This window comes from Staurois parvus, unplaced genomic scaffold (genome assembly GCF_062004578.1).
Source record: "Staurois parvus isolate SC_StPar_1 unplaced genomic scaffold, SC_StPar_1.0 ptg000431l, whole genome shotgun sequence".
NCBI classification, from domain to species: Eukaryota; Metazoa; Chordata; class Amphibia; order Anura; family Ranidae; genus Staurois; species Staurois parvus.
In genome coordinates this window covers 55,379-81,151 of record NW_028318227.1, presented here as the reverse complement: position 1 = coordinate 81,151, position 25,773 = coordinate 55,379, and the positions used below count along the sequence as shown (strand labels likewise).

The window sequence follows — 25,773 nt, the reverse complement described above, 5'->3', positions numbered from 1 at the left end:
AAAAAGATAACTGAATAAATTTTGGCCAAGATTTATGAAGAAAGATTATTTATTTGCAAAATTTTATAAAAAAAAACACTTTTTTTCAAAATTGTTGGACTTTTTCATTTATATAGCAAAAAAAATTAAGATCCCAGTGGTGAAAAAATACCACCAAAATAAAGTTTTATCTGTCTCAAAAAAATGCTAAAATATTGCTATGGGTACAGTGTTGCATGACCGCACAATTGTCATTCAAAGTGCGACAGCGCTGAAAGCTGAATGTTGGCCTGGACAGGAAGGGGATGAAAGTGTCCGACTGGAATTGGTTAATAAAATAATAACATAAAGTGACATACAGCATTTCCATTTACAGCACACAGAAAAAGCAATAACGTTTGTTCAGAATTATTAAAGAATGTAAAACCTGGCGATATGAATACGAGCCTACCTGGTCGAATTGCTGAGACCGGCAATATCCGATGACCTATGAACTTTCCTCCTTCTTCATAGGCGGCTATTCTGAGGCTGGTCAAGGATGGTAGCACTACCTGATCCCAAAAACAAAGACAGATATAATGACTGTAAAGTAAGTGGAACCATTTCAAAGAGGTTTCAGAAGAAAAACATTCAAACATGCTCAACTGAATACTAAGGGCTCTAAAAATCTGTCTCAAGCGTAAAAGCAAACCAAAAAGTTAGAATTGGTAGAATATTCTATGCAGCCTGATCGGATTGAACAGATGTACCAAAGGATGTTAAGCGCCCCATTCTAAAGCGCCCTCCTAAAAAGATGGACAGTTACTGTATTTCAACTACAGTAAAGATGCACTGGTTAGTGGGGAACTGGTTCCGGCACTTGGCTGTACTGCACTGGGCTCCAGGAGGTGTGGTTCACTTGTATTTGTTTCCTGAAGTAGTGGAATGCTGGTGGTAGAGTGGGAGAAACCAGCATTCAGCTGCTGCGGTTCTAATAAATGTCGCCCCTCCTGTCCAATGTGTTACGGGCCCCCTGGAACATGGGCGGGGTCGCTATTGAGACCCTTGCAACCCCTAACGCTATGCCCATGTCAGCATCCTTAAAGTGTTAGATCACCTTTACAGAAAAAAATGCAAAGGTGAACTAACATTGGAAACCCTCCCTGGTTCCCACTGTACTTACCTCCAGGAATGCCGTCAGCACCCCCATAGCCAGTCCAGTGGTGGTAAGGGGATTTGAAATTCCCACTCCTCTCCATTGGTGAACTAACCCTTTAAGCAGGCTTATCGAAACACACACAATACCGCATTCATCTCACATACAATACCTTCAGCTCAAACTTTGCTACATTTATCTGTAAATGCTCATTCATGTAATGCCACCCAACATTTAGAGCTCAATTACATTTACCATTTTTAGTTTCTCAGTTGTTCTACTAATATCAGCTACGATTGATCACCGAAGACCCATAACTTGCTGTTACGCAATGGAAAAACTATGGCAGGGGCGGACTGACAACTCATGGGGCCCCCGGGCAATAGGGGATCATGGGCCCCTGTGTCCTTGCCCAAACTGAAAAAAGCCTACGAAAAAGGTACCAGGGGCATCTCATGGGGCCCCCTACTGACCCCAGGCCCTCGGGCAGTGCCCGAGTTTCCAAATGGTCAGTCCGCCCCTGAACTATGGTATATGCTACACTACCATAGAGCCGAGATTTTGTATAGTAGTCAAGCTTGGACCAATGTAACTATGAATATACCATATCTGTGAGATCCCGCTAGAAGCTGGAAAGTACTGTAGTAGACACTGTTACTCCAGTGGTCTTCACTACCTTCTGGGTCCCATGCCAAGCAGCTGCCATGCTATATTATGAATGAAGACTTGTCAGGGATCCCCGCGGCGCTGGTCCCGGCGCAGGCGCAGTGCGCCACCTGGTGCAGGGACGCGGGCACTAGGTCCGGGCCGACCACGGCGTCCCAACTTGTGCATGCGCACTAGGAGCCGTGGGCGTGCGCCTGGCACCAATGACAGCGCAGGGCGCGATATTTAAACGGCCCTGAGCTGTCATTCAGTGCCTTCTGGTCTTACCTGCTCCCTGAATCTGCGAACCTGTGCCCTGTAAGTTGCTGACCCGGATTGTACCTGCCCACTCTGTATTCTCCTACTCTGACCCTTGGCTTGCCTGACCTCTCTCCCGGGTGCCCCCTATTGGATCTGATACTCTGTTACTGACCTGGCGTGTGACCCGACTATTTTCTGCCCTCCGCTTTGTACCGTCCCCGTGGCTACTGACCCGGCTTGTCTGACCTCGCACTTGTTCAGCCATCCATCCATCCATCCCATCGGGGTCACCCGACCTCCTCATATCAGGATCTCCCCTGTTGGAGCCCCTGGCGAACACCCCTACCACTGACGGGTGTACTCAGTAGTCGCGACCTGGTCTCGGGGTACTCCAAGTCCATCCCCACCATCAGGGGCCCTGGTGAACAAGTACTCTGGGGCTTAGATTCCGCGCTCTGGGGACACCTGACCAGTGGAGTGCTAGTGGTGCCGTCAGGCGGTCCGTTACAAGACTATAGGCTGCTGGGCGCAGGCGCCATTCATAGAATGCTTTACATTTTCTTAATGAATGCAAAGCATACTTTGATTGGCAGAGGTGGAGATCGTGATGTCACCTCTCCACCACATCCAATTAGAGAACACTTTGAACTCATTGAAGAAATGCAAAGCATTCTTTGAATGGTGCCCTGCCCTGCCAAACTCCTAGGTATGGATTTTTCCCATGGTTACATGTTGGACCAACGTAACCATGTAAAAAATTCATACCTGGAATTCTGCTTTAACTCCTTAGGGTTACCTCACACATCACTGATGGCTAATGGAGACGCAACTGAGTAAAAATCGCCGCCTAAATGAACTATTACCAAACACTTAGATAAAGATCTTAAATTAAAACATTGGTTTAACCTTCTTGAAGACAATAGGTTCCTCTTCCCAAACTGGGTTCACAGCATTGCTTTGCGACGTCTTCGTCTTGAATGCTTTTCGCCTGGTATCAACAGGTAATCCGAACATGTCTACTTCTACATAAGTGCCAACCTTTTTATCTGAAAGGAACTGTCCAGAAATGATCTACGAGAAAAGAAACAAACAATGCCTTGAATAAAATTGCAGTACATTACATATTGAGCCAGAATCTGGGCTAAAATGGCAGGCAAGGTGGTGGAAGGGACATAACTGTTGCTCAGAATGTGTATTGGGATGGTAACAGGGGCAGACTGACAACTCATGTGGCCCCGGGCAATAGGGGATCATGGGGCCCCTGTGTCGTTGCCCAAACTCAAAAAAGCCTATGAAAAAGGTACCAGGGGCATCTCATGGGACCCCCTACTGACCGCGGGTCCTTGGGCAGTGCCCGAGTTTCCAAATGGTCAGTCCGCCCCTGGATGGTAATGGGTTAAAGGGAAGCCTGGTAACGAAAATAGATTAGGCAGGCCATACATGGGTCAAATTCTGAACGAATTTTCTTTAGAAAATCTGAAATTTCATGTGTTTTGTAATCCGATGGTGCTACTATTGATTTTTAAATTCGACCAACCAAGCCTTCAATTTCACCTGTTGCTACAGAAAAGAATTTCCGTGGCTGGGAATCTTCTTTTCTTTCCAGGTCACAGCTCAGGCTCATTTCTTTTTCAATTATATTTCTCGCACGATTCTCCCATCATTGATTAGAAATTTGTGTGCCTATCAAAAAATTTCCAATGTGCCCAATCACTCAAATTCGACGGCTGCACAAAAATCAGCCAATGCTGTGGCCCACTAATGGTGCAAAATTCAAACGGAAAATTCTTCCTTACGGTTTTGGAAAGAACATTTTTTCAGTATTTGACCCATGTATGGCCTGCATAAGTCTCCCTTTAGGAGCAGATTTGTAAAATTCCTCTGTGGTGCCTGGAGTGTGGAAGAGATTGGACGGGTCTACAGCCTGACCAGCCCCAGACCACAAGTCCACCTGCCAGAATTTGTGGCTCGTTATAGAAGGGCTGGGGAGCCTAACAGAAGGAGTCTGTGGTAAAGACTTAAAAAAAAACAACTCTGTGGATGGTGAACTGACTATTGGCTGTGCAAGAGCACTTGAAGGGTCCAACGAGTAGTTGAAGCTGAACAAAAGCCTTGGACTTTGTGAAATGTTCTGATAGTAATAAGGGTTTTTTTGCCTACATGCTGAAATAAAGCTTTATTTTTTGTTATTATTATTATTACTACGAGTTTATATAGCGCCAAAGGGTTTGCTCAGCGCTGTACAATAGGGGGGACAATACATGGCACAGTACAACAACAACAAACAACGTACGAGGGGTAAGAGGGCCCTACTCTTACGAGCTTACAATCTAGGAGGTAGGGGGTAAAGGTACAGTAGGAAGTGGCTGAGGGGGATGAAGTGGTGGGAGGAATGAGGGAGGATGGCCGTTAGGTGAGGGTGGGGTAGGCTTCCCTGAAGAGATGGGTTTTGAGGGAGCGCCTGAATGTGAATAGGGAAGGCGACAGTCTGATGGATTGGGGCAGTGAGTTCCAGAGGATGGGGGAGGACCTGGAGAAGTCCTGCAGTCGTGCATGGGAGGAGGAGACCAGGGAGCAGGATAGAAGGAGGTCCTGTGAGGAGCGAAGGGTACGGGTAGGGTGGTACTTGGTGATCAGGTTGGTGAGGTAGTCAGGGGCAGTGTTGTGAACGGCTTTGTAGGTCAGGGTTAGGAGTTTAAATTTGATGCGTTGGGCAATCGGGAGCCAGTGGAGGGAGAGGCAGAGGGGGGTGGCAGAGGTGGAGCGGGTGGTGAGGTGGATGAGTCTGGCAGCTGAGTTCAGGATGGTCTGGAGCGGGGAGAGCCTGCACTTGGGTAGGCCAGTGAGGAGGGAGTTGCAGTAGTCAAGGCGTGAGATGATGAGGGAGTGTACTAGAAGTTTGGTGGTGTCTGGGGTGAGGAAGGAGCGTATCTTGGCAATCTTTTGTTAATTGGTTACATAAAAAACGTGGGATCCCTCAAAGAGACTGCATTGTATGGTGCCTTCCTGCCTTCACATAAAAAGACTACAATTTCTATTGAAGGGGTCATCCAATAGCTATACAATATTCTGCTAGTAGACAGGTGGATACAGAACCAAAGCTGCATACATTACCTTAACAGACAGTGTGTTTGCCACTATTCCATCCACTGTGGTCTCTGTGAAAGGATCAAAGTGCTTATCTGGTCTTCTCATAAACTCGGGCTTTAGCCTGTATCCACATTTACCATTATATTCATACATCCCCATATTTAGCTGCATAGAAATATCTGTAAGCAACAAAGGGCACATTAATTATGAGGACATTGACCCATCATAAAGTCAATAGACACTACAGGCAGAAATAATATGTATTAAACCCTAGGAAAGGTAAGGATGGCAGCCTTTGAGTATGCACCTTCAAATCCACAATGACAGCTTCCATATTTCTATAAAACTGCCTTCAAGGACATATTGGGGTTTATTTACTAAAGCTGGAGAGTCCAAAATCAGACTCCCTTCTGCATAGAAACCAATCAGCTTCCAGGTTTCATTGCCAAAGCTTCATTGAACAAGCTGAGGTTAGAAGCTGATTGGTTTCTATGCAGAAGGGAGTCTGATTTTGGACTCTCCAGCTTTAGTAAATAAACCCCATTGGGTCAGAGGGTAAAGTAGGCCTCCGCCACAACAGATTACTTGGTTTAATTAATATGAGCAAAGTGCTAGTTGAAGTGCCCAAGGCAACTGATCGGAAGTCAAACTAGATGCATTCTGACTGGATGTATCTGATTATTGCACCTTGAACTTTAGAAGTAAATCAGGGGCTCCTTTTGTAGTGGATTGTGATAGACAGTCCACGTTTTATTAGATGATCAGTAAAATGACAATTTTATAGTCTTGCTACTTTCTGCTTCTTGCTCTTTAAATTCCTTACTCTCTTAACCACTTCCCGACAGGCCGTTGCATATAAACAGCCGGACGGTGGCAGTGCAGGGGAGGGTGGCTGTTTATAAACGGCCTCCCCGCACCCTGCTTGTGCGCGCTCCCTGGGAGCACGCAGCACCGCGATCCGGTGCCCGCTGTGTCCTCCGGACACAGTGAAACACCGATCGTCGGACGGGACCTCTGTACGAGGTCCCGATTATGTGATCACTGATTGGCCAATCAGTGATCACATGCAAAGTAGTAAGCAAGATGTCACTTGTGACATCATTGCTTACTACGTGTGAAATCTGTGAATGATCACAGAGGTCACATGGTACAAGGCTATTCACAACAGCCTTGTACCATGTGACAAGATGTGACCAATCACAGCTCACTCAGTACTTCTCAATGACTGCAAGAATGCAGACAGAGAGAAAGAGAAATGATTGCTTTTACATCCTATGTGGGTGTAAAAGCAATCAGTGTAAAAAAAAAAAAATCTTCATCACCCCCCACAAGTAGTACAGTGTCACCATGGTGATACTGTACTGCTAGGGTGACAGTATGTAAAAAAAAATAAAAAAAATAAAAAATAATAATATAAAAAAATTAAATATAAATGTAAAAAAAAATGTTTAAAAATTATAATTTTTGGTTATAAACTAATTTGGATTTTTTTTTTTACTAAAAAGATAAAGGAATACATTTTGGCAAAGATTTATGGTGAAATATTTATTTGCAAAATTAAAAAAAAACAAACACTTTTTTTCAAAATTTTTTGACTTTTTCATTTACATAGCAAAAAAAATAAAAATCCCAGCGGTGAATAAATACCACCAAAATAAAGCTTTATCTGTCTGAAAAAATGGTAAAAAATTCAATTGGGTACAGTGTTGCATGACCGCGCAATTGTCATTCAAAGTGTGATAGCACTGAAAGCTGAATATTGCCCTGGTCAGGAAGGGGGTAAAAGTGTCCGGTCTGGAAGTGGTTAAGTAAACAATCAGATATAGGTTGACAGAACAATGATGATAAGATGTCGCCTTCATCCGGAGTCTCACCCTAGGTGACTCATTAGGAGAAAAGTATCTTTTAATGTAAACAACCCCCGTAAAAGGGAATGAGTCTTTTTGGGGACAATGATTGGAAGATATCAACACGGATGGAAGAACACGCAGAAACCCAGTGGACTTTTCACCCAATCAATGTATATGCTTCGCCTGCATCATAAGCCCTATAAATGATACTGTTAGTTCCTCAATAAAACAGAATTTTAGGAAGTTGACAAACTGCAACAGTGTCAGTGTCTTGCTTCCACGTAATTCTATATTAATTTGGCTCACTGGTAGATCACGGTAAATGGTCTGTAGGTGACCTAGTCCAAAACACTTTGTGTTAGAACATGCTATCAAGTGGATTTCTACCAAATTTTATTTTGGGTAAAGCATGACAGGCTTCAGTACCCTTCCAGGTCACACTGGGATCAGTAACTGCAGAGGAACTTTTCTCTGCCTCTTTGTCCAGCCATAGTATCATGGGCTGACCTGTGAGTCAGTCTTTCTGATTACCTTTTCTGGAATACATGTACCATACAATATAGAGCACAGACAGTATGATCATATGGGGCATACACTAAGGTAAACCTGCTTGCTGCATCTGTATTGCCATATAAATGCTAATCTGGAAGGATAAACAAGTGATTGACACCAGAACAGTTACCAGGCCCCAGTATTGTCATATGGGCATGGGGGCCTTGCCCTTGAAAATATTAACCTTCAGTAAGTCAAACCAGTAAACAAGAAATGCCTAGTACTAAATGCTGAAGCCTAACTGGGTTGAATAAACGGTTGGAGATCTCCTTGCCAGGATTATGGACAGTAATAAAGACCATGTCAGGGACTGAATCTTGCACTACTTAACCCAAATGTTGCACTATATTGTGAACTTACATAAAGTGGCATATATTGCCTTGTAAAGTGCCAACAGAACTCCAAGAACCTCAAACTACTGGATATTGGAAGAATAGACACACCCCTACCCACAAGTAAGTGTTTGAGACAGGAACTATTACCAGGCTCCAGTACTGCCATATGGGCATGGGGGGCATGGGGGCCATGCCCTTGAAAATATTGACCTTCAGGAGGTCGAACTAATAAACAAGAAATGCTGAGTAGTGAATGCTGAAGCCTAAATGGGTTGACTAAAGGGATGGAGATCTGCTTCCCAAGATCATGTGCAGTAACAAAGACCATGTTGGAGACTAAATCTCGCTCTTCTTAACCTGAAAGGTGGACTATATAGTGAAATTACATGAAGTGCCATATAATACCTTGGAGAGTGCCAAAAGAACTCCAAGAACCTCAAACTACTGGCTATGAGAGGAACAGATACACCCCTACCCAAAAGTAAGTGATTGGGACCAGAACTAATACCAGGCCACAGTACTGTCATATAGGCATGTGGGACATGCCCTTGAAAATAATGACCTTGAGTAAGTAAAATTAGTAAACAAGGGATGGCAAGTATTGAATGCTGAAACCTAACTGGGTTGAGTAAAGGGTTGGAGATCTCCTTGCTATGATCATAGACAATAATAAAGATCATGTCAGGGACTGAATCTTGCTCTACTTAACCCAGAAGCTGGACTATATAATGAAACTACATAAAGTGCAATATATTACCTTGTAGAGTGCCAACAGAAATCCAGGAACCTCAAACTACTAGATATGGGAAGAACAGACACACCCTCATCCAGAACTAATACCAGGCCCCAGTACTGCCAGATGAGCACGGGGGCCATGTTTTTAAAAATAATGACTTTCCGTAGGTCCAGTAAACAAATGCCAAGCCCTGAATGTTGGAGCCTAATTGGGTTGAGTAAAGAGTTGGAAATCTCTTTGCCAAGATCATGGACAGCAATTAAAAACCATGTTGGGGTCTGAATTTTGCTCTATGTAACCCAACAGTTTCAATATTAAGTGCAATAAAATAAAGTGCCATTTAATAAACTGTAGAGCACCACCAAAACCCCAAGACCTTCAAATCTCTGGGTATGGGAAGAACAGACACACTCCTTCCCACAAGCTAGTTCTTGGCAGCAGACATTATTGCCAGGCTCCAGCACTTCCATGTGAATGTGGGACAAGCCCATACAAATAAAGACCTTCAGTAGTTCAAACCAGAAACATGGAGGAAACTTTGAGAGGGCTCCAGAAGCACTCTAAGAACCCAAGTTATCACTGTATGCATAATATGGCACTTCATGGTCCCTGCTATACAGCTGCATCTTTAGTTTTTATTACATTCACACCTAACAGGTTTGGTTTTCTACAGTATTTTTTCTTGATATTAAAATAGTGCCGTTGAAAGAAAGATAAGAATAAACCATTGAAGAGGTTGACCAAAATCCCACAAAATACACCATGATCATGTCTATGGGATGTAGTGCTGTTTCATGCAGCAGTTGAGGTTTGTTTATAGGGTGAAGTCAAGTGAAGTGCGGCGGTCTTCACAAATTACTTATTTATACATTATTCATAGGAAAGCTTTTTAAATCTAGGTCAAAGGCTAAACTAGAGCACAGCAAGAATATGCTATTATAGTGAATGAGTCAACTAATTAATCGACTGTGTTACTGCGCTGCCTAACATACATCACATAAATGGAAGTTTTATAGATCATAAATATATATATATATATATATATATATATATATATATATATACTGTAGATAGATTTTTTTTTTTTTAACTCAACAGTCCACCATTGTGATTTCAATTAAGTCAGTATTTCAGGAAAAGAGCTGCGTTCATGAAACATAACTCCACTTTTCCATCAGTTTTCAGTTATACAGTAGATCCAATATAATTATACGTTATGGTTCAGATTATAAAAGTGTTGGATTGGAACATGTTTTACCTACACTGGACCCCTTCCAACATGCAGGCAAGTATGAGGTGGTGATGGATAATCCATAAATATATTTTACTCTTGAAGAAGAAATCCAGGTATGGATATTTTGGTATAGTTCCATTGGTCCAGCTTGAACCAATTGTTAATATACTATACCTGTAAGATCCCTCTGGAACCCTGGTGCCCAACCTGTGGCTAATCAAAACCAGTTTTAGGTTTAGTCTATGCACGCTAAAGAAGAATAGGTATAGATATTTTATGCAGATACCATACTTGTCTGATGACCCAGAAGCTGGAAATCACTAAAGTAGACAATGCTAATATAGGGACCGCCACTTGCTCCTGGGCCTCACATTGAGCGGCTGCCCTTGGTACGGGCACCAATCAGAAAATACTTTGTATTTTCTAAATGAATAAAAAGCATTCTCTGACTGGATGGGGTTGAGACCCTGGAAATCACTAAAGTAGACAATGCTAATACAGGGATCTCCACTTGCTCCTGGGCCTCACATTGAGCGACTGCCCTTGGTATGGGCACCATTCAGAGAATACTTTGTATTTTCCCAATTAATGAAAAGCATTCTCTGACTGGATGGGGTCGAGACCCGGGGTAGTGACATCACACACTCTGTAAATGGTGCCTGTGCAGAGCAGCCAGTCTCCAGTGTTCAGGGCAGCTGCTTGGCACTGAAACTGGAGGCAAGTGGAGATCACCTGAGTAGTGGAGGGCACTTTTTGCCTGTGTGAATGAGGCTTTAGAACTCCCAATACTGGAAATATGACAAAATTATATTTCCAAATGTAATAATAGTATAAACATATAGTTCTGTGCTTCCTTTAAATCCCCCCAAAAAATCACATGTAAATACAAACAAATAAGTATTGTGAACAATCCTAATTGCAAAGTCTCTTAATAATGATGCTTCTTCTGCCTCAAAGAATCCGATATAGCTATATGTCTTCTTAAGATTAATCCACCACCACAAACATCAGATGTGCCCTCACCAAACACTAGATGTGCCCTCACCAAACACTAGATGTGCCCTCACCAAACACAAGATGTGCCCTCACCAAACACTAGATGTGCCCTCACCAAACACTAGATGTGCCCTCACCAAACACTAGATGTGCCCTCACCAAACATCAGATGTGCCTCACCAAACTATGTGTCCTCACCAAACACAAGATGTGCCCTCACCAAACATCAGATGTGCCCTCACCAAACACTAGATGTGCCCTCACCAAACACTAGATGTGCCCTCACCAAACACAAAGTTAGGTTAAAAAAAACGCATGTGTCCCTTGAAGTGGACAAGTAATGCTGTGTATGTCTTGTATATAGAATCTTCCTCCAATGCTGAACGGTCCCTTTAATATTTCCTCCTCCACTCAACCTGTGTCCTGCTGGTGCCAAGGGCGTCTGTATTTGCCTGAGGTGCAATCTCCTAAAATGTCTAAAAAGTTAGTGGGAATTGTCATATTTGGAATTCATTGTCAATTTGGAATTGTCATGATTCATTCCTGAGTACATAACCAAGGTCAAAGGTTGCCATCCATGGTGAAAGACAGTGTTATTTCCCAGCCAGGGCAGCAACACTGACCCATCCTTAAAAGGCATCCCCAAATCAATGGTCAGCAAGGTGTCAGGAACATGTACTACTTCTATTCCATGACAGCTGCTGGTCTCATGCCGGCATCCTAGTTTTGGCTGAGCTGCACTCTGCCAGTCTGACTGTCCGCCTGCAGGGTGATTCATGCAGACACAGCCTCTGGGTGAAGACCAAACCTGTTTTAAGCCTGCCAAGCCCTCAGTCTCCAGCTTGTGATAGTGTTTTCAATACATGCTTCAAGCTCCCTGTTTCCCTGCCTTGTTCCCGTGCCTTGACCTTCATCTTAACCCTGCCAGCTAGTTTGAGTTCTCTTACTGATGACCTTGGATCAGTTTTTGACTACGCTCAGAATTCAGCCCACCTTTCCACCTTGGATTGGACCCTTTTCACTCTTTGGACATTGCCTGCCCTGAATCCAGACTGTCACTGAACACTCTGTCTACCAAGCGCAAGTACCTGTTCGCTGTGCTTAGTTCACCCCTGACCCTGCGTGGTGCCTGGGCCTTATAGCATTGTGTATAAGACCTGGGGGCAACCGAGTACCGGTAAACATGCTTGCCTTATAGAAAGGGGAGCTACTATAGGCGAAGAACATAGAAACCAGCTCTAGTGTCTGACCACCAATGCTAGGTGTAGGCCTGACAAAAGCAATATGTAACAGAGGGATTACCTCCAGAAGCATTGCCTCATTCTTGATACCATGCCATATTAAATCAAGCAAGATGCAACACAGTTATGTCCTCCAGCAGCAGTGCCCCATAGCAGATGCCATCCCTAGGTCAACATTCGCCAAGCAATAATACAGCTGTGTCCTCCAGAACGTTGCAATGTGATGTCATTCAAATATATATATATAAAGTGCTAATATACTAAATAACACTAATAAATAAATAAATACTACTGTCCAAAATTTAAAGGGAAGTGACGTCAAGACGTATTGAGTAACCGGAAGTTGCCGGTCGGCCATCTTGGATCCTGGAAATTCCATTCAGAGACACAGGAGGAGTGTTCCTGAGGATCTATGGAGGGTCTGTTCGTAATTTTAATATGATGTGACATTTATGCAATAAAATTTATGTGGTATTGAAGAAATTCCTATTGCTGCTTGTGGTGGCATTATCCGGAGTCATTGAGAACATGACCGGATGAGTTTTTACATGAACTTTATCAGTATAATCTGTTCAGCTTTGGAGGGAATCTATATGGTAATGGAGGAGGAATTTCCCACTTGCTAAGTTTGAAAAGCCGTTTTTGGATTGGGACTTACATGCTTGTTATATCCATGTTCTGGTAAGGGTGTTTTATCCTTACACTTAGAAGTTGACACGTGTTTACATGGCTTGCACACTGCATGAGAGTGTTTATAGCGGTTTGCACAGCTCACATTATACTCACCTGCATGAGTCATCACGTGTGGTTTAGTGTGATTCACATGCATTTTGCAGTGATGTTGATATTACCTTATGCGTTTTTATGGTATCACACTATGTGAGTTCTCTCTTTTTTTGAGGTTCGATCTCCATAATCACTGGATCTACATTCGGCTGGAAGCCTTTTTGCGGACTGTCTTTCTGGAGGATTTTTGTTTATTCTGTTTATTTGATTTTATTTTTTATTGTGGACAATATAAATTTTGGACAGTAGTATTTATTTATTAGTGTTATTTAGTATATTAGCACTTTATATATATATATTTGGATGATACACTTTTTGGGGTGAAAAGTGTTTAGGTGCAATTGGGGAATTATTTAAAGGGTACACCGTTCATTTTTTGTTATTAATGTGATGTCATTGTTAGAGGCAAGCACACGAAAACTGAGCCCAAAAATTTGTCACACCTCAAAACCTAATTATGTTAACAATTTTATTTTCTAAAAGGCTAATCCTCTAAACCCAAATGCCCTCACCATATTCCATCAACAAAAATGGTATTCGGGTATTTATAAAATATATATGCACAATTCTGGTATAAATACGATGCAAAATACTATTTAAAAGTTAAATTATGTCATCAGAAATAAAGCCAGTGTTAATGGATGAAGACTAGTTGTGTTGTGTTGAAAAATTTGAAGAGTTGGCAAGTTGGCCCCCCAGAAAAAGAAAGGAAGGCGCCTCTAAGTGCAGTATTAACAATTTATTTATTAAACAATGGATAAATTGCACTTACAAGATAAATAGTTAAAATGTAGGAGGTGAAGGATGAGGTCTGAAGAAGGAGCCTATTGAGCATGCTCCGAAATGCATTACTGCCCCCGTCACCTCCTACATCCGACTCTGCTCTCCAAGCTTCATTTTGATGCACAGGCACATCCTGGGCTCTACTTCCTGATCCTATAGACAGATTTTGCTGTTGGACGGCTGGATGTTCCACTTGGATCTAATTACCACACGATGAGTCTTTTAACTATTTATCTTGTAAGTGCAATTTATCCATTGTTTACTAAATAAATTGTCAATACTGCACTTAGAGGCGCCTTCCTCTCTTTTTCTTGTTACTGCATTAAAGCCTTGCTTCCACTCTAAGAAGAGCTGCCTCGGTGTTACTGCTCCCATCCATCCATCCCTGATATCCATCTGGCACCTTTATCCTAGAGCTACAGAGGCTGGGCTCCAACAACTGCACCCTATATAATATACATTTTCAAGTTGGCCCCCCCAGACCTAGCTTTCTCTGCAGGGCCACAGAGTCCCAGTCAACCTCTGGTCCTGCCCACTGCTTTCTGGATTGACAACCCTATCTCGGTTGGTGAAATCCCATTGTAGGCTGCGATGTCTGGAAGGTGTCTGGGGGGAGTGTAAAGCATAAATAATGGAGGATTTGACTCAGTCAGGGAAGGTAAAGGAAGTTTTTTGTTTGCTTCATCAGGCTTGTGTATTGCTTAGTAACTGGATTTGGGACTTGACTGTCATACAAGAGCCTTTAGTTGTACTGTTATGCCCTGTAGGTGCCTGAAGTGGTGTGGTCAAACCACAAAGCATGCAAATCCACTAACTGTTGCATTTAATGTCCTTACCTATAGTCTGGAAGTTAAGAGCCACCATCTGACATCCAGCGTTCCAGAAGACCTGAGGCATGTAATTGGATGAATCCACACGTGTCCCTTTTGGATAAATTCGACTCAGCTGCATTTTGTTATATCTGTCTTTGGTTAAGAAATCTTTAGGAAGACATACAGAAAGCACAGAATAATGCTCCCTAAACGTTGGGCGATGGTAATCAGACTTCAATAGCAAGAGATTGAATGGACCCAGGCAGCAAAATTACGAGGGCAAAAGTGGGCTTACCTTTTTTAATAACTTACATGGCTCGTTCACATTTACATGTTGGTAAAGAAACTTTTCCTCTATAGTAACTCATCGTCTTCATCTTTTTCAGTGCAGGTTAATAATGGATACCAACGTGTCGTCATTGAGTTTTTGATGAAGGAGGGGTGCAGGCAGTGGTGTATTTAGGTTATGTGCTGCCCTAGGCAACACAAAAATTGGGCACCCCCCACGGAGAGAGCCTGACATTGACCAACAACACCCCTACCCAAACTCCTGAGAAAGCCTTCCACTAACGCCCCCACCCCCAAGGCGAGCAAGAGAAAGACACTCACCTTCACAGCCCTGGACATCCCCCATACAGCTCTCCATACACCATTAAGCAGCCTCCAACCTCTCTCGGATCTCACCTGGTCCCCATGCCACATGTGTCCCTTCTTCCATCCCTTCTTCCGGGGTGGGGGGCACTACTGCCCCCCTGAAAAATGCCGCCCCAAACAAATGCCTTGTCTTGTGGTAAATACGCCCCTGGGTGCAGGCTGTCCAACATCCACAGAAGGCTACAGAATGTTTATGGAGATTACACCATTGATAAAAGTCACCAATGACCAGACATTGCTCCTGTCAATGGTATCATCTCCATAAACATTCTGTTGCCTTCTGTGGATGTCAGACAGCCTGCACCCCTCCTCCATCAAGAACTCCAGGATGACACGTTGCTTCTGCTTGGAATCCATTATTTACCTGCAATGAAAAAGAAGAATTATTATAGAGAAAGAATTACTATAGAGGAAGAGAAACTCTACCAATATGCAAAGGTTGAGCGATCTACGGAAGTTGATATAAAAGTTTTCACACTTTTGCATTTCTTTCTGTACAGTCTCGTATATGACAAGGATGTTGGTAGGTTGCCTTGATCTACTGATTTTTTTGAGAGATTAAGAATTGTCCATGCAAACCCACCTCTTCTTCCTTCAATGATAAACCTTTTTATCTGAACTAGCCTCATATAATTAAACATATGCGATTTTGGGAAAAACAACACCAAGGTTTTCAATAAGGTAAACCTATATAACACAAGTGAATAATAAAATACACAGTTAAATAGGATGATATACAGTTGTGTTCAAAATAATAGCAGTCAGACATCACTAACCGGATCAATCACTGTTTTTGGTAGAAATGATATTTCAACATGGCAAATAATTTACTAGCAGGTGTAGTAGAGTAATAGAAATCCAACAGACCCAACAGTCATGACATGCATGCTGCTGATTCTGTGTCATTGAATCACTCATTGAAAGGGGCGTGTTCAAAATAATAGCAGTGTGGAGTTCTATTAGTGAGGTCATTCATTCTTTGAAAAACAGGTGGCAGTTATTGCTCTTATTTAAGGAAGGAAGGCAGCAAATGTTGTACATGCTGGTTACAGTGCATTTCTCTCTGAAATTCTCAGGAAAATGGGTCGTTCCAGACATTGTTCATAAGAACAGCGTACCTTGATTAAAAAGTTGATTGGAGAGGGGAAAACATATAAAGAAGTGCAGAAAATGATCGGCTGCTCAGCTAAAATGATCACAAATGCTATAAAATGGCAACCAAAACCTGAAAAACGTGGAAGAAAACGAAAAACTACCATTTGAATGGATAGAAGAATAGCCAAAATGGCGCGGACTCAGCCAACAATCAGCTCCAGGAAGATGAAAGAAGGTGTAAAGTTCCCTGTGAGGACTGTTACAATTAGAAGACGCCGATGTGAAGCCAAGCTATCTGCAAGAAGCCCCCGCAAAGTCCCACTGTTGGAAAAAAGACGTTTGCTGAAGAGGTTACAATCTGCCAAAGAGCACATTGACCGGCCTAAAGAGAAATGGCGCAACATTTTGTAGACTGATGAAAGTAAGATTGTTCTTTTTGGGTCTAGTGGGCGGAGACAGTTTGTCAGACGACCCCCCAAACACTGAATTCAAGCCACAGTACACTGTGAAGACAGTGAAGCATGGTGGTGCAAGCATCATGATATGGGGATGTTTCTCATACTACGGTGTTGGGCCTATTTATCGCATACCAGGGATCATGGATCAGTTTGAATACATTAGAATACTTGAAGAGGTCATGCTGCCTTATGCTGAAGAGGAAATGCCCTTGAAATTGGTGTTCCAACAAGACAACGACCCCAAACACACCAGTAAACGGGCAACATCTTGGTTCCAGACCAACAAGATTGACGTTATGGAGTGACCAGCCCAATCCCCGGATCTTCATCCAATAGCAAACTTGTGGGGTGACATCAAAAATGCAGTTTCTGAGGCAAAACCAAGAAATAGAGAAGAACTGTGGAATGTGGTCCAATCATCCTGGGCTGGAATACCTGATCACAGGGGCCAGAAGTTGGGTGACTCCATGCAACACAGATGTACAGCAGTTCTCAGAAACAGTGCGACTACAACCAAATATTCATGAAGTCATTCAAAGGAAAGCAAAATCTTCAAACATTTCTCAGTTTATATAGTGAATGTTTGAGTTTGTATAGAAGAATACAAACACTGCGATTTTTTTTGAACCGTCTAATATTCACTTTTCTTCAATTTTTTTAGAGGAACAACACACATTTGATCTATTTTTCTTCATGTTTTGATTTGGAATAGAATGTGTCGTGTTCCCAATGCATTTGTGTGGATGGAGATAAAAGCTATTAGAAGGATTTTGAGCTTTATTCACTTTTTTCAACACACTGCTATTATTTTGAACACAACTGTATATAGGGGTTTACTTACTAAAACTGGAGGGTGCAAAATCTGGTGCAGCTCTCAATAGAAACTAGGGTTGCGCCGATACCAAGCATTGGCATGAGTACATGTACTCAAACAAATGCACCGATACCTAAAACAGATGCCCTTGCGGTGCTATTTGAGCCGATACAAAATTCATGGGCTCAAATCATACTGCAAAGATTGGCAAGTGATTTGAACAGGAATGCTGTGCGATTCCTGTCTGAATCGCATGTGGTTTCCTGCACCTGTCCTGTGTGAACCCAGGCTTGTCATAGCGAATTCAGCCAGGAGTGGCGAGGGAAACTGTATGTGATTCAAACAGGCACTGTATTCCTGGTCAACTCGCATGCCATTCTTTGCAGTGCGATTTGAGCCTATTCATTTTTTGGGCTCAAATCGAATCGCAAAGATATCAGTAATCGAAAACAAATAAAAAATATATAAAATTTGAAGAAACTCAAAAAAATGTGTATACAATATATTTTGCAAATAAACAGTCATATGGTGCCGCGCTACATTCAAACATAAATGTGAAAAATTATATCTATACTCTAAATGTATTAATAAAAATAAACCAGTGATAGGATCCTCCCAGGATCTACAGTCAGGTCCATAAATATTGGGACATCGACACAATTCTAACATTTTTGGCTCTAGACACCACCACAATGGATTTGAAATGAAACAAACAAGATGTGCTTTAACTGCAGACTGTCAGCTTTAATTTGAGGGTATTTACATCCAAATCAGGTGAACGGTGTAGGAATTACAACAGTTTGCATATGTGCCTCCCATTTCTTAAGGGATCAAAAGTAATGGGACAGAATAATAATCATAAATCAAACTTTCACTTTTTAATACTTGGTTACAAATCCTTTCCTGTCAATTACAGCCTGAAGTGTGGAACGCATAGACATCACCAGACGCTGGGTTTCATCCCTGGTGATGCTCTGCCAGGCCTCTACTGCAACTGTCTTCAGTTCCTGCTTGTTCTTGGGGCATTTTCCCTTCAGTTTTGTCTTCAGCAAGTGAAATGCTCAATCGGATTCAGGTCAGGTGATTGACTTGGCCATTGCATAACATTCCACTTCTTTCCCTTCAAAAACTCTTTGGTGTCTTTTGCAGTCTGCTTTGGGTCATTGTCCATCTGCACTGTGAAGCGTCCAATGAGTTGTGAAGCATTTGGCTGAATATGAGCAGATAATATTCCCGAAACACTTCACAATTCATCCGGCTGCTTCTGTCAGCAGTCACATCATCAATAAATACAAGAGAAGCAGTTCCATTGGCAGCCATACATGCCCACGCCATGACACTACCACCACCATACTTCACTGATGAGGTGGTATGCTTAGGATCATGAGCAGTTCCTTTCCTTCTCCATACTCTTCTCTTCCCATCACTCTGGTACAAGTTGATGTCGGTCTCATCTGTCCATAGGATGTTGTTCCAGAACTGTGAAGGCTTTTTTACATGTCGTTTGGCAAACTCTAATCTGGCCTTCCTGTTTTTGAGGCTCACCAATGGTTTCCATCTTGTGGTGAACCCTCTGTATTCACTCTGGTGAAGTCTTCTCTTGACGGTTTACTTTGACACACATACACCTACCTCCTGGAGAGTGTTCTTGATCTGGCCAACTGTTGTGAAGGGTGTTTTCTTCACCAGGGAAAGAATTCTTCGCTCATCCACCACAGTTGTTTTCCGTGGTCTTCCGGGTCTTTTGGTGTTGCTGAGCTCACCGGTGCTTTCCTTCTTTTTAAGAATGTTCCAAACAGTTGTTTTGGCCACGCCTAATGGTTTTGCTATCTCTCTGATGGGTTTGTTTTGTTTTTTCAACCTAATGATGGCTTGCTTCACTGATAGTGACAGCTCTTTGGATCTCATCTTGAGAGTTGACAGCAACAGATTCCAAATGCAAATAGCACACTTGAAATGAACTCTGGACCTTTTATCTGCTCATTGTAATTGGGATAATGAGGGAATAACACACACCTGGCCATGGAACAGCTGAGAAGCCAATTGTCCCATTACTTTTGGTCCCTTAACAAGTGGGAGGCACATATGCAAACGGTTGCAATTCCTACACCGTTCACCGGATTTGGATGTAAATACCCTCAAATTAAAGCTGACAGTCTGCAGTTAAAGCACATCTTGTTCGTTTCATTTCAAATCCATTGTGGTGGTGTATAGAGCCAAAAATGTTAGAATTGTGTCCATGTCCCAATATTTATAGACCTGACTGTAATATTGAGTGATACAGAGTGAACAATATAATTGTGGTAAATAAAATAAAGCAACAAACAAACAGCCCAATCCCAAAATGCGGGATAAAATACATACACCAAGTGTGTATATAGTGAATCCCAAATGCGGGATAATAGTACAACAACGTGGTAAGTGCTTTATACTTCTAAACCAATAAGCACATAACAACACAATTAATATAAGCAATCATGAAAATCAATAAAAAATGTAAAAAACGAATAAACATGAAAATCGTGAAATAATCGTAATTAATACAATTAATTCAATATATTTTGCAACTTAATATTACATTTTAACCACTTCCTGTCCGGACACTTTTCCCCCCTTCCTGTCCAGGGCAATTTTCAGCTTTCAGCACTATCACACTTTGAATGACAATTGCGCTGTCATGCAATACTGTACCCATATGAATTTTTTACCATTTTTTTGAGACAGATAAAGCTTTATTTTGGTGGTATTTATTCACCACTGGGAATTTTATTTTTTTTACTATGTAAATGAAAAAGTCTAAAAATTTTGAAAAAAAGTGTTTTTTTTTATAAAATTTTGCAAATAAATAATATTTCATCATAAATCTTAGCCAAAATTTATTCCGTTATTTTTTTAGTAAAAAAAAAAATCCAAATTAGTTTATAACCAAAAATTATAATTTTTAAACATTTTGTTTTACATTTTTATTTTATTTTTTTTATATTATTATTTTTATATTTTTTTTTTTACATACTGTCACCCTAGCAGTACAGTGTCACCATGGTGACACTGTACTACTTGTGGGGGTGATGAAGATTTTTTTTTTTTTTTTTACACTGATTGCTTTTACACCCATATAGGATGTAAAAGCAATCATTTCTCTTTCTCTCTGTCTGCATTCTTGCAGTCATTGAGAAATACTGAGTGAGCTGTGATTGGTCACAGCTTGTCACATGGTGCAAGGCTGTTGTGAATAGCCCTGTACCATGTGACCTCTGTGATCATTCACAGATTTCACACGTAGTAAGCAATGATGTCACAAGTGACATCTTGCTTACTACTATTCATGTGATCACTGATTGGCCAATCAGTGATCACATGATCGGGACCTCGTACAGAGGTCCCGTCCACCGATCGGTGTTTCACTGTGTCCGGAGGACACAGCGGGCACCGGATCGCGGTGGTGCGCGCTCCCAGGGAGCGCCCACAGCTAGAAAAGGCAGGTGCCATTTAGGAATGGCAACCCGCCCCTGGAGTGCCACCGTCCTGCCGTTTATAAACAGCAGGCGGACGGCAAGAGGTTAAATAGCGTATATAAGTCCACACTATTGATGAGTATGTGTATGGTGTAGGCGATCCACTCATTCAATTTTTTCACATATATACAGTGGAACCTCAACTTACGAGTTTAATTCGTTCCGTGGCCGAGCTCGTAACTCAAAATGCTCGCTCGTTAAATCAATTTTCCCCATAAGAAATAATGGAAACGGCCGTAATCCGTTCCAACCCTCGAAATGGCACCTCATATTTTTCATTTTTCTTGTTATTTCATAAGGAAAAAAGCTTTTTACATAACTAATATTATATAAAAACAAAATAGAAAGAAAATATGAAGATATAATGAGGTTGTATACAATTTACTTACCTTGGAGATGATTTTTGTTTTCGCTTAATTCTCATCACTCTCTTCACTTTCACTAGTTCTTGGCCTTTTTGCCACACTTTGCTCACTTCGAGCTGAAGGCCTTTTCTTAAGAAACATGTCTAAGGAAGTCTGTTTCATTCTCCCTTTGAGAATGTTTCTGAAACGACGTAGGCACGTGTCGTTGAAAAGCTCTGTCGCACGACTCGTTGCAATTTTTTCAGGATGGTTCTTTTCAACAAAACCTGCCACCCTCTCCCACATTGCCAAAATATCCTTGAGGTCTTTTGTACTGATTATCTCTGGCTCTGTCTCCTCTCCCTCCGAAGTAGCTTCAGTTAATGCTTCTGTGTGCCGTTGCTCTTGTAACTCCTTTAACTCGTCAGTCGTAAGTTCCTCGGAGTGCTCCTCAACGAGTTCCTCGATGTCTCTTTCATCCACCTCCAGACCTATAGTCTTGCCAATGGACACGATCTCTTCCTCCACTGGCTCCTCTTCTTCCTCAATCTCAAACCCTTCAAAATCTCTTTCAGCCACATTTTCAGGCCACAGCTTCTTCCAAGCAGAGGTCAAGGTCCTTTTCGTAACCCCCTGCCAGGCAATATCGATGATTTTGAGGCCTATTGCTATGTTAAAATGCTCCTTCCAAAACTCTCGAAGGGTGAGGTTTGTGTTCTCCATCACCTCAAAGCAACGGCGAAACAGGTGCTTGGTGTAGAGTTTCTTGAAATGTGATATTACCTGTTGGTCCATTGGCTGGAGGATAGGGGTGGTGTTTGGAGGAAGGTAGAGAACCTTCACAAAATTATACTCATCAAGTATTTCTTCCTCGATCTGTGGTGGATGTGCAGGAGCATTGTCGAGGACGAGAAGGGCTCGCAGGGGCAGGTTGTTGTTCTTCAAATATTTCTTCACCGAAGGACCAAACACAAGGTTTACCCAGTCGATAAAGAACTGCCTGGTGACCCACGCCTTAGGGTTTGCCCTCCACATAACATGGAGTTTCTCCTTTATTATCTTGTGTGCTTTAAAGGCTCTGGGGTTCTCTGAATGGTATACGAGTAACGGCTTTATTTTGCAGTCACCACTCGCATTGGCACACAGGGCGAGGGTCAACCTATCCTTCATAGGTTTGTGTCCTGGCATCCTCTTCTCCTCTTCGGTGATGTATGTTCTCCTCGGCATCTTTTTCCAGAACAGCCCTGTCTCGTCACAGTTGAAGATTTGCTGGGGGATGTATCCTTCTTCCTCGACGAATTCTGCGAAAGTTTTCACAAACTCCTCTGCTGCCTTTACATCAGCACTTGCTGCCTCACCATGCCTAACAACGGAGTGAATCCCCGTCCTTTTCTTAAAATTATCAAACCAGCCCCGACTGGCTTTAAAGGATTCCTCCTCCGTTGAAGTGCCTGGGGTTTGCTGTTGTAAATCTGAAAAAATACTGCGCGCCTTCTCGCAGATTATTCCCTCGGTGACGGTATCTCCGGCAAGTTGTTTTTCCGTCAGCCACACCAGCAGCAGATTCTCCATCTTCTCATGCACATCTGTACGGCGCTTTGAAATAATCTTGACACCTTTGGCTGGCTTAATTTTCTTTAGGGACTCCTTCTGTTTTAAGATGGTGCAGATCGTTGACGTTGTACGGTCGTAGTGCTTGGCCAGTTCCTTTACTCGCATGCCTTGCTCATGCTTCTCGACGATTTCAAGCTTTATTTCGAGGGACATCATCCTCCTCTTCTCGGTACTCGCACTGCCACTTGCTTTCTTTGGTGCCATGGTTACAACAAAGTTAGAAGTTGGGATTTCAATCACGTGTAGACAGCGAGAGAGAGAGAAAGGCTCGGAGATGGGATGCTGTGACTCATACCCTCTGAGCTGCGCGCGCCTTGAAAATATACACTTAGAGCTGCGCGCGCCTCGAACTCGTATCTTAAAATTCTGCTTGCGTGCCGAAGCAAAAAATCGTCCGAGCGACTGCTCGTATCTCGGAAAACTCGCACGTTAGTTCGCTCGTAGGTTGAGGTTCCACTGTATATATATATTTTATATAATTTAGTATATGGCACTAAACTATAAGAGGATCATTCAGCTGTCTCTCGTCATTGGCCATTGGCTCCCACTGCTGTCAATCACAGCCAGTGAGGAGGGAGTGGGCCGCAGGGCCATGAGTGTCCCCATACCATGGCTTGCTATGGAGGCACCTGGCACGGGGGAGGAGCCCAGAGCACCGGTGAAGGAACCAAGAAGAGTAGGATCACCAGACACAGCAGAACATGGATCACTGTACTGGCCCCAGTACCATGTGATCGCTGATTGGCTAATCAGCGATCACATGTACTGTACAGTGTTAACCACTTCCAGGCCGGACACTTTCCCCCCTTCCTGCCCAGGCCAATTTTCAGCTTTCAGCGCTATCACACTTTGAAGGACCATTGCGCGGTCATACAACACTGTACCCCTATGAATTTTTTTTCATTTTTTTGAGACAGATAAAACTTTATTTTGGTGATATTTATTCACCACTGGGATTTTTATTTTTTTGCTATATAAATGAAAAAGTCCAAACATTTTGAAAAAAAAAAAGTGTTTTTCTTATAAAATTTTGCAAATAAATAATCTTTTTTCATAAATCTTGGCCACAATGTATTCAGTTATCTTTTTAGTAAAAAACAAAATAACCCAAATTAGTTTATAAACAAAAATTATAACTTTTCAAAATTTTTTTTTGACATTTTAATTTTTTTATTATGTATGTTTTTTTTTTTTTAACATACCATACCCCTAGCAGTACAGTGTCACCATAGTGACACTGTACTACTTGTGGGGGATGATGAATATTTTTTTGTTCTTTCTTTACACTGATTGCTTTTACACCCACAAAGGCTGTAAAAGCAATCATTTCTCCTTCTATCTGGCTGCATTCTTGCAGCCATTGAGAAATACTGTGTGAGCTGTGATTGGTCACAGCTTGTCACATGGTACAAGGCTGTTGTGAATAGCCCTGTACCATGTGACCTCTGTGATCATTCACAGATTTCACATGTAGTAAGCAATGATGTCACAAGTGACATCTTGCTTACTACTGTTCATGTGATCGCTGAATGGCCAATTGGCCAGAGTACAATGATCGGTCTCGGACACAGGGAGCGCGCACAGGCAGTGAATGCGGGGGCCATTTATAAACGGCAACCCGCTTCGGCACTGCTCCCATCCGGCCGTTTATGTACTTGGGCCGGACAGAAAGTGGTTAAACAAGATGTAATTTCCTGGTATCATTGTTTATTACTGTGAGCACTGTGATTAATCACAGAGATCACATGGTACAAGGCCATTCACAGCAGCCTGGTACCATGTGATAAGCTGTAACTAATCACAGGTCTCACAGTATTTTTCAATGGCTGATTGGCATAAAAAAAAAAATCCTGATCACCCCCCCCCCCAGAGGTAGTACAGTGTCTATGGTGACACTGTACTGCTAGAGTGATGGTATGTAAAAAATAAATAAACACATAAATAATGTAAAATAAATAAATAAAAATGTAAAACAAAATAAAAAAAATTATAATCAATATAATTTTTTTCTATATACTGATTTAGGTTATTTGTTACCAAAAAAGGTAGCAGAGTACATTTTGGCCTAGATTTATGAACAGAGATTATTTATTTGCAACACTTTATAAGAAGAACGCGTTTTTTTTTCAAAATTTTGGTCTTTTTTATCTATATAACAAAAAATAAAAAAAACAGTGGTGATTAAATACCACCAAAAGAAAGCTCTGTCTCAAAAAAATAATAAAATGTCATTTGGGTACAGTGTTGCAAACCTGAGTATTTGGCATTCAAATTGTGAGAGCGATGAAAGCTGAAAAATGTCCTGGACAGGAAGGTGGTGAAAGAGCCCGGACTTGAAGTGGTTAAGTGAACAAGCTGACGTTCAAAGCCGATTGGCTACCATGCACAGCAGCACCAGATTTTGCACTCTCCAGCTTTCATAAAACCCCTTTATATGTCTATTAAAGGGGACCCTCCACAAAAGTAGAAGGTACTTTTATTGTCAGCCCCCCACAGACCCAATACCAATGACTTTAAAAAACCATTGAAGAAAAAATGCTTTGCAGAAAGAAAATAAAATAAAGTTCAGTGTTTCAGGCAGCATTTTTTTTATAAATTAAAAAAAAAAAATTATATATATACACATACACACACACTATATTGCTAAAAGTATTGGACGAGAAGGCCTGGATCGCGGTCTCCGCTCTAATTCATCCCAAAGGTGTTCTATGGGGTTGAGGTCAGGACTCTGTGCAGGTCAGTCAAGTTCCTCCACCCCAAACTGGCTCCTCCATGTCTTTATGGACCTTGCTTTGTGCACTGGTGTGCAGTCATGTTGGAACAGGAAGGGGCCATCCCCAAACT

The 25,773-nt window shown here is 42.0% G+C and overlaps 1 protein-coding gene across 1 annotated transcript in view; it reads right to left on the bottom strand.

Annotated features, from left to right (window-relative positions):
* The window catches only part of LOC149454407 (1-phosphatidylinositol 4,5-bisphosphate phosphodiesterase beta-1-like), a gene marked incomplete at its 5' end in the record, with an annotated part of 211,017 nt that overhangs the window by 167,697 nt on the left and 17,547 nt on the right, over window positions 1-25,773 (bottom strand). The window contains 4 exons of the mRNA XM_089687595.1: window positions 431-530; window positions 2,927-3,091; window positions 5,135-5,289; window positions 14,460-14,584. Of these exons, the coding sequence (XP_089543721.1) occupies window positions 431-530; window positions 2,927-3,091; window positions 5,135-5,289; window positions 14,460-14,584 (545 nt within the window). The remainder of the gene's footprint in view (window positions 1-430; window positions 531-2,926; window positions 3,092-5,134; window positions 5,290-14,459; window positions 14,585-25,773) is intronic.